Raw genomic sequence first — 9,797 nt, 5'->3', positions numbered from 1 at the left:
TACCACTTGAAATATCAGAATTGACTGACAGCTTCTATAAGGTAATTGAAGAAGGTAGCAGTCGGTATATTGAACCTCAAGAAAACTGCAAGGCTATTCTTTAGATGGTAAGATACTGCTGTCCAGACAAAGGACCTAAACCCCTGCATTTACATGAAAAATATGAAGATGTTCCTAAACTGATAACCGAGGCTCAATCAGACGTTTTAAACCGTCAGTCCTAAATACTAATCATGGTGCGAGGCTCAAATATGAAGATGGGATTCTACTACTGGCTGCCGACATCTAAAATTACAATTCTCCAAACACAAAACAAGTAAACAACTCCCACATTCCTTTTATGCCAGAATGAGTCAGACCAGCATACCTGCACTAGTTAGCTTTTCCGAGAAATCTATGCTATCACAGTTTAATGATCTCAAAATAGGCAGTCAACATTGCTCCCTCCATCTCAATTATATTGGACCGGTTTCTGTTTTCATCCACCCCAGAAATAATTGGGCCTAATCTATACTAGTGCATACAAAAGTAAACTTCTTATACTGCGTAGTAGACAGACGCCTATTATTTATCAGTATTCAGTAATTGCATGGTACATGCTAATTGCTATGTTTCCCTTCTCTATTCCCGACTCCCAAAGGATCATGGGCTCGTGGCTCACACACAATCTTCTGAAAATAGGAAATAGCTACTCAGAGAAATGGATATCCAAATCCTGCTACCATGACCAAGAAGCTAAAAGATCGTACTGTATATGCATCAATGAGTCTAGGGTCAGAGAAGTTATTACCATTGTAACAATTATCCCATCCCAAGCATCACACAATGCGCCGGACTTTCATCTGTCTTAAAGTTAACAACACAAGGCACAATTGGAAAGGTTCACATGAATTTACTTCACACAAGTGTGCTTTGTCTACCCAATCTAATGGTAAAAGCAGCATCAAACTGAACATCATATCTGGCTTTTCTTCGGTATTTAAATTTACATGAACTGAACTGTAAGAAATGTTCTTCATGCATAAAGAACCATCATTTCATATCATCATTAGCAACCAGAAACTCGCAACAATTTCCATCAAATTCAACACGCATTTCTGAAATTATTGGGACCGAGGGGGGTAAATTACAACTTTGATCAAAGATCTAGATTTGTCAAGTTAGATAAATAGATTTAACAAGTATATAGCCTTAAACAGGAATGACCACAATAATACTACTTCTAATTACTGATGTTCAATGCTACAAGTACCATTTTCTACCTGCAATTGCTTAATGGCAAAGCTAACTATCCTCTATTAGATGTATGTCATGCAAGGTTAGCACTTAGTACCTAACAAAGCAGAAAACTCCCTCTCGAGTCTACTAATCCTCGATTCATACTGAACACAGAAAGCCACAAACGGGTTGTGATCATTACTGACAGTAAGCTGATTCATGGGATCTTTGTTCTCGCATAATGCTTCATCAGATTCATCTTGGGCAAGCAGGGAAACCGATGTTTTCACCTCCGTTTTCACATGGTGCTCAGCAACATTATGTTCCGGGTTTTGCTCTCTAGCATTGACCACACACTTTTTGGAACCCCCTTCTGGCCTCGTCAATGGACTCATAGCCCTAAACTTGCCAACTGCAGTGGCTAAATTATGATGTCTTGCAGCAAAATCTGAACCTCCAGCTTCGCTACATAGAATGGTGGTCTCATTTTCCTCCTCTTCATTGTGGAAACTACAGTGATCAGAATAATTACTACACTCACCCAACGTATGATTGATAATTCGGAACTCATCTTCCTCTGTACTCGTGTTTTCTTGTGAGTTAATTCTGATGTCAGTAGGAACTTGTAACAGTTTCCTGGTGTGATTGCAAACTTGCAGGACATTTCGAGACGACTCCTCTCTAGGTAGTGGTATATCCATCTGATTTTCCCTAGCACTCCCAGCTACATCTATTGCATCAAATTCGTTACTTCTATCAAAAAATTTGAACATTTTCTTAGCTCTATTCCTAGTTATCTTCTTCCTCTTACATCCAACCTGCACCTCTTCTTCTAAAAGTGACCCTGCCCTCCACCAATTTGAGTACCGATGTGTAACATCTCCTTCGTGCAATCGAGGAGGTATGCATAACTTCAAACCGCTGAGATTCTTCTTATACCAAAGCCAACCAAGTTTACAACTAGCCTTAGATCTATCAATGGACTCTGGAATATCTTGATCAAACCCGAATTGGAGAGCCACTCTATGTGGGTTATACCCCTCAACACAGTTCAACCCAACCAATTGACCTACCATCAAACACCTAGAGAATAACATCCAATCCTCATGGGAATCCACATCCACCCACTTCCCTGAATCTACATAAAACCTAGGTAATGACCAATTGGCAAGCGACATGGTATATGGGCGCCATCTAAAGGTCTCTCTAGACGAGTCTAGAAGCATCTCCATATCAGCATATGCTTGCCTTACATGACTTACCCAACGCGCCAACCTAATCTCTCCACAATTAATCATCCTAGGAACAGGCCCTAGCGACGGAAACCTCTCCCAAGCCCAAACCTGAACAAGGTACAATGGTGATGTCAACCTCACAGAATGACCACTTAAAGATCCCACAATCTTCCTTTTCAGCAAGGTCAAGTCCCTATAAATGGAAGCTAAAATCATGGAGCCAAAAGCGAGTTTAGCCCCACAACTAAGCCTGGCCGCCATGGGTAAAACCGAGTGAGGAACAACCGTGGTTGATTTGGCAGCGAAAACATGACGGGCAAGCCAAAGAGCCAGAAAACCAGCATGCTCTATCTGATTACCACATCCCATAAAATGCTCCTGCCACTTCAATTGACTCAAATTACGATTATGATTAAGATTATGATTAATTTTCGTTAATTTTCCATACGACTCAGTCAGTTTCTTCTCAACTAGTTCCACATTTTCCCCTAAAGTAGAGCTACTACTACTACTCAAAACAGAAGCACCCAAAGGCGAAAAACCGCCTAAAACGTAAACATCTTCTAATGTAACAGTAGCCTCACCCCATGGAAAAACAAAAGTATTACTCTCAGGACACCATCTTTCAACCAAGCTAAAAATGACATCACTAACTTTGGCAATCTTGTAAGTAGAACCCTTGATAGCATCAAAGATGCCGGCTTTTCGCCACACCGATTCATGGGTTACTCTCAATTTCTCCACCCATGTTTCCCATCCTTTAAGAGGGACTGAGGTGCAAAGAAAGACAACATTCGGCTCCGACGAGGATGAAAAAGATTGAATCTTTGGAAGTGGGGGTGGTAATGCATTAGGGTTTAATGAGGGTTTCAGGAAAAGGGCAGTTCTTTTAGTTGGGTTTTGGATAACATTAGAACTAGTATGATACTATGATCAACCATCAACTCTACTCTTTCCTCTATAATGCTACTTTCAGATGATTCTTCTTTTGCCATTTTTTGATCAAATGAGTTGGGGTTTAAACAATGTCACAACAATGTTCAGAAATCGACTCCAAATCGACATCAATGTTCATCAAACTCAAATGCAACACAACAAACATGACCCAAATCACATACTTCTAAAAAAATACATATAAATTTCAAAGTATCAAAACTTTGAGTTACATTACTTTAGTATGAGATTAATCTGCCTGAATTAAGCAGAAATTACCAAAGATATATTGATCAGTTGAGCTACAGAAATGTAGTTGAGGAAATGAGGAAACTAAAATCAGCAACTTACCTTAAAAGGTTGATTAGGAAGCTAAAGAGAGTTCAATTTTATGCTGTATATGTTCTTCCTTTATTTGAGCACAGTTGGGATTCTCCTTTATTACTCAATGGTGGGTTCGTTAACTTACGGGTACCATTTTCCTTCACAAATGACCCAAATAGAGGAGAGAGGGAAGCACATAGGGGTGCCCCACCTTGTCACCCCTATCCGTTTTGTGAGTGACATTATCCGTCACTTGCTCCGACCTGTCTTCAGCAAGACTAATTGAAGTTCACAAAATCTCATTTGTGACGGCATGTATCCGTCACTCCAAAGTGACGGATACGTGCCGTCACAAATGAGATTTTGTGAACTTAAGTTGGTTTAACTTGTCCCGAATAAGCCGACTCATAAGTTATATCCGACATGCACCCAAGTAGAGGTTTTGAACTTGACCCGATATCCTAAAGTAACCCGATCTAAATGTTTTTTATTGCATAGTGACTGTTATGAGCTATCTCCAAATAATTTGGTAACACTAACCCTCCATCCGGTAATGAACCGATTTGACCTGAATTTTTATAAACTGAAATGATTCAAATCCGGCAAGTCTCGATTGACCCGTCTGTTAGATATAGTTTTAACTTTTAAGTCCCTTTGGTTATAATAATACAAATGAGATACGACGTCAATATTTGAATGAATATTACTCATTTTGTCTCAATCATTTGTTAATCTTTTCCGGTGCCATGTCACCTCTCTCCGGCAAGAAATTGACCTAAATATCTTGTGTTGGGTTTGATTGCACATAAATTATAAGTAATGGCAAGAAATTGACCTAAATATCTTTTCCGCCCCTTGTGGGTCCCGTCACAAGGGGATGTGCACATTAATGGTCCTTGGGTTTTTGTTGTATGGTTTTGAACGGGGCTTAGGTGGTAAGGTTGCGGTCCCAACTGGCGGTATGATTACTGGTTGCGACTGGTAATCTGGCAGGACTATACCTTCGTGTTAGTCAGGTGATTGGTGAATTACTGGAGTTGGAGGTTCATAGGGTGGTACATCTGACGTACAATCTTTTTTCTCGTTTTAGTATTATCATTTTAGATTTAGATTAATTGAAATGATTAGTTATCATATAAGAGGGAGGGGGTTGGTCTGGCGGTCATAGCCTCATAGGGGAAGGGCGGTGGGTGAGGATGGCATGGTGGTTGGTGGTGGTTACAAATTAGAGGATGAGTTGAGAAAATGGAAGAACATAGATGTTGGAATAGAGGGGTAAAATGATCAATTATGTCCATAATTGAGTAAAACCCGTCCATGAATGAGCACCACCCAGTGTAAAATGTTGAACAATTACGACCTGGATATAGTACTCCCTTCGTCCCAAATCTCATTATTTGGCGAAACACGATTTAACTTTTCACAGAAACTCACTTTAGACGGATACTATCCATGTAAAGTTGTAGACGGGTCAAATATGTCACCATTTTCATAATAAGACAAACAAGAAGTGAGATGGTGGGGTTGTCTTATTATGAAAGTGGTGACATATTTAACCTGTTTATATCTTTATACGGATATACCCGTCTACAATGAGACTAACCGTTAACTTTTAACTATATGTTCAACAATGTACTTAAACATTGGTTGACAATCTAAAACACAATTATGAAACAATGCCGAAACACGATTTAATTTAACTATTAACCGAACACCAGCGTTATTAGACCGGGAAATAATCCATCATAGTCTCATAGATAGCAAATCCAAAGCCACCCTTTTCAAAAGTGACCCAAAATGATTAAATTTAAATTTTGCACACAAAACTTGCCCAAAAAGAACCCAAAATCAATGGAATCGTCAAACGTGTTATGCTTAAGGCGATATCGTTAGGTGTAATATATCTCATTTATGACAAATTATGATGCCTATATTATTATAAAATCAAAATGAATTAAGTCAACCAAACTAACTAAATGAGACCTATATTTTAACGGTCGGTCTCCTGAGAATGACCATATTCGTTTTAAATAAGTTAATTACTACTCCATATATAAATAGAGAGCTGGGGAGTGTGACTCAATACAAACCGAGCAAATCCGGCAGGATCCGAAAATGTTGCAAATCAAAATCGACTCAACCCAATACAATTTCGATGATGACATGCAACCCGACAAAACCCAATCAAAGCTGACCCAAACCCAAACCCAATTCGAATTGAGATGACCCGTAACCCGAATCAACCTGGTACATGTTTGGACCCGACTCAAAAAGTAACCCGAAATTGACCCAATCCGAAAGATAGCCTGACAATAACTTAAAATATTACCCTAACGTAAACGAAAATAAATTGACACCGTAAACGACTTTTATAAATTATTTAAAATTAACTAACCTTAAATATTCTAAATCATACTCCCTCCTATTCTAGATAAACCTCCCTATTCATGGGAGGCACTAGAATTAAGGAGAGGGATTAAAATAAGGTAAAATATTGTAGTAGGGTTAGTTAATTGAAGAGAGGGAAGATATTGTGGGGTATTATTGTGGGTGAATGATTAAAATAAGTATTGTTGTTGGGCAAGTTGATTAAAATAAGTATTGTTGTGGGGTGAGGTGGGGTATTGTTGTGGGATGAGTTGATTAAAACAAGTATAAAATTTTACTAAATAAGGAAATAGGTAAGGTATTGTGAATTGATGAAAAAGGAAAGAGAGAAGGTTACGTAGAATAGGAGGGAGTATGACCATAACCCAACTCAAATTTGTAAAATAATCAGAAAAATCGACTAAATGATAAATGATGAGTCAAACCAAGCAAGACCCAAACCCAACAAATTATCATAATTACGCGGCTCAAAAATGAGCCTGAGAATGACCCGACCAAACAACCAAAACCCAACCCAAACCTGGCCTTATAGATATTATCTAAATGACCCGACTCGACAATGTCCCGAACCCAACCCGACTAGACCCAAAATTGGGTGATATTTGACCCGTTATCTGTAAGACGAATGTATGTAGATGTCTAAGAGACCCACTACTCACCCAACTGATTTCAAGTAGACCTGTACTCGGGCCGGGCTAGGGCCGGGCCGGGCTGGCCAGGGGGCGGGCCGGGCTCTCCTGGTCAAACCCGGGCCAGGGGGAAGGGACGGGCTTGGCCGGGCCGGGCCGGGCTGGGATATGCTTGACCCGGGCCAAGACCAGAGGCGGGCTAAGGCCGGGTCGGGCTGGCGGGCCTTACCATTTTATTTTTTTTATTTTTTATTTTTGCTAAATTGGCGGGCCAAGGCCGGGCCGGGCTGGAATTTCAGGACCCGGGCCAGGCCAGGGTTAACGGCGGGCTAAGGCCGGGCCGGGCCGGTTCAGGCCAGGCTGCATAAAATAACAGGCTAGGACGGGCCGGGTCCGTGCCGGGCCGGGTCAGCCCGTGCTGATGGCCAGCTCTAATTTCAAGACTATCAACCAAAATTAATGTTAGAGAATCAAGTATATATGCCCATTTTAAAAGTTTCCTGAGCTGCAACCTGCAACCTGCAACCTGCAACCCTACAACAACCCAGACAACAGCAGCAGCAGGAGGCAACAACAACAACAACAACAACAACAACAACAGAGAAAATGGTAGAAAAAGAATTCTCAAAAATTAGCATTATAGAAGAAAGAGTAGAGTTGATGATTGATCCTACAACTTCAGAAGCTGAACAAAATCCAACAAAAAGAACAGCTCATTTTCTAAAACCCTCTTTAAACCTCAATTCATCACCACCCAAACTTCCAAAGATTCAATCTTTTTCATCCTCGTCGCCAAAACCGAATGTTGTCTTTCTTTGCCATTCAACCCCTCTTAAAGGATGGCAAACATGGGTAGAAAAGCTTCAAGCAACCCATGAACCGGTGTGGCGAAAAGCCGGAATCTTTGATGCTATCAAGGGTTCTACTTGCCACATTACCAAAGTTAACGATCTCATTTTTAGCTTGGTTGAAAAATGGTGTCCTGAGACTAACACCTTTGTTTTTCCATGGGGTGAAGCTACTGTTACATTAGAGGATGTATTAATCTTGGGTGGTTTTTCTCCTTTGGGTGTTGATGTTTCGGTTTCGAGTGATAGTTCTTCTTTGGAGAAAAATGTGGAACGAGTTGTGAATAATTTGATCTATTTATATGATATAATAAAGGATAAACACAATCAATTGTCTCAGGTAAGGTGGCAAGATCATTTTATGGGATGTGGTTATGAAATTGAGTATGCTGGTTTTCTGGCACTTTGGCTTGCTCGCCATGTTTTCCCAGGTAGGAATAACTATCTTGTTGGGCAGAAGGTTTTCGCAATGGCTGCTATGATTAGTTGCGGTGCTAAACTCGCTTTTGGTCCTGTTATTTTAGCTTCCATTTATAGAGACTTGACCTTGTTGAAAAGGGAAATTGTGGGACCATTGAAATTGTCATCACAATTGCAGTTAGTCCAGGTTTGGGCTTGGGAGAGGTTTCCATCGCTAGGACCCGTTCCTAGGATGATGAATGGTGGAGGGATTAGATTGGCGCGTTGGGAATGTTGTGTGAGGAAATTAATTGATATCCCTGATGATATAGAGATGTGTTTAGACTCGGGTAGAGAGACTTTTAGATGGCGTCCATATTGCATGTTTATTGAGAATTTGTCATTACCGATGTTTTATGTCAATTCAGGGACGACGTGGGTAATCGTGGACTCTGATGAGGAGGAGGAATGGAAGTTAGTATTTGGTAGGTGTTTGATGGTTGGCCAGTTGAGCGGATTAGATTGTGTGCAGAATTATAATCCTCATAGGGTGGCTCTCCAATTCGGGTTTGATCAGGACATTCCGGAGTCTGTTGATATATCTAACCTTGGAAATAGTCTGATGAATTTCAAGGGTTTGAAACTGTACATTCCTCCTCGATTGCAGGAAGGAGATATTACATATCGGTACTTTGATTGGTGGAGGACAAGGTTTGACGTACAACGAGTGGTGCTGGTAGGATGTAAGAGGAAGAACACATCTGACAAGAGACTGCAGAAAATGGCCAAAACTTTTGATAGAAGTTCTGAAGAGGACTTGGGGAAGACTGATGACGTTGGTAGGGAGCGAAACCAGGAACGAGATTTGATTAAGCATGATATGAAAATGGAAAACAGCTCGGAATATTTAGAGGCCAATGTTGTTCATATCAGAACACCAACTGAATGTAATGGATCTTTAACCAGAGTAGCTTGTGAAGCATTAAGTGAGGACCCAAACACGAATTACAGCAAAACTCAGGAGGTGGCTGTCAGTCTGCAAGTGATGGATAATTGTGTTCACAACCCATTTGCGGCTCTTTTTCTTGAGTACGAATCAAGGATTAGTAGGCTCGAGAGGTATTTCAATTCGGCTTTGTTAGTTTCTAATCCTACATAACTTACATCTATTAGAGGGATTTGTATGTATGATTTCTGTGCCTTGTTGGCTATGACTTAGCTGTCATTTACCTTTGTGTGTCATCGTCTTGCATTGTTAATGTACGCCCTGAGAAAGGGATTTATGTATGATTTCTCTGCCTTCGGACATCATGAACCAAATTACTTCACCTCTGCAATTTTGCTGATGGTATATTTTTGCTAAGTTTTTTTAAAAGAAATCCGGACTTCTATTTTAAAACCTATAAGTTTACTTGACTTTGTATTATGTTTCACTCCCCTTTTGTTTTCCACTCACCATGGACGATTCTAAAGGATGATTCATGTCAGCCGACCCCCCAAATCATTTTGGGATTAAAGCTCTGATGAAGTTGTTGTTGTATAATTTTGCTGCACTTATGTATCAGTCTACGCATTAATCCTGTTTTTCTAGGAGAATATACAGAGCTGTGAACTCAGTCCTACGACAGATCGCATTGGCGTGACATGGCGTTTATAAGACCTTCGCTTAGTCATTATACCAAAGACCATTCAAATTCCGAAACAAGGAATAAGATTTTCCATTTATGATCATTGAAATGTTGTTTAGTTTGGACTTCTAAGAGCATGACTAACTATGAAATTTTCTCTTATTTCGGTCATCATGATGGGGTTTTGGTGAAATC

At 40.2% G+C, this 9,797-nt stretch overlaps 2 protein-coding genes across 3 annotated transcripts; one reads left to right on the top strand and one right to left on the bottom strand.

Moving 5' to 3' along the window:
• Positions 1 to 1,014: 1,014 nt before the first annotated feature.
• LOC141592677 (uncharacterized) lies at positions 1,015 to 3,857 on the bottom strand. Of its 2 annotated transcripts, none has more exons than XM_074413435.1 (2): positions 3,738 to 3,857; positions 1,015 to 2,837 (listed from the first exon to the last, which is right to left on the bottom strand). In XM_074413435.1, exon 2 carries the CDS (start codon positions 2,820 to 2,822, stop codon positions 1,320 to 1,322), a length of 1,503 nt encoding a protein of 500 aa, XP_074269536.1. In that variant the 5' UTR covers positions 2,823 to 2,837; positions 3,738 to 3,857; the 3' UTR covers positions 1,015 to 1,319. The 2 variants fall into 2 exon arrangements, with proteins under 2 accessions (XP_074269536.1, XP_074269537.1); XM_074413436.1 differs by having other exon boundaries at positions 1,015 to 2,831.
• Positions 3,858 to 7,204: 3,347 nt separating this feature from the next.
• LOC141591271 (uncharacterized) lies at positions 7,205 to 9,289 on the top strand. Its single transcript, XM_074411611.1, has one exon. It carries the CDS (start codon positions 7,334 to 7,336, stop codon positions 9,131 to 9,133), a length of 1,800 nt encoding a protein of 599 aa, XP_074267712.1. The 5' UTR covers positions 7,205 to 7,333; the 3' UTR covers positions 9,134 to 9,289.
• The last annotated feature ends 508 nt before the right edge of the window (positions 9,290 to 9,797 follow it).

This window comes from Silene latifolia, chromosome 7, assembly GCF_048544455.1.
Source record: "Silene latifolia isolate original U9 population chromosome 7, ASM4854445v1, whole genome shotgun sequence".
In the NCBI taxonomy this organism is placed as follows: domain Eukaryota; kingdom Viridiplantae; phylum Streptophyta; class Magnoliopsida; order Caryophyllales; family Caryophyllaceae; genus Silene; species Silene latifolia.
Note: the sequence above shows the minus strand (reverse complement) of the source record. Positions and strands in the feature narration are given on the sequence as shown.

Coding starts and splice junctions, on each gene's coding strand:
- LOC141591271 (XM_074411611.1), top strand. CDS start 7,334: ATGGTAGAAAAAGAATTCTCAAAAATTAGCATTATAGAAGAAAGAGTA.
- LOC141592677 (XM_074413435.1), bottom strand. CDS start 2,822: ATGGGATGTGGTAATCAGATAGAGCATGCTGGTTTTCTGGCTCTTTGG.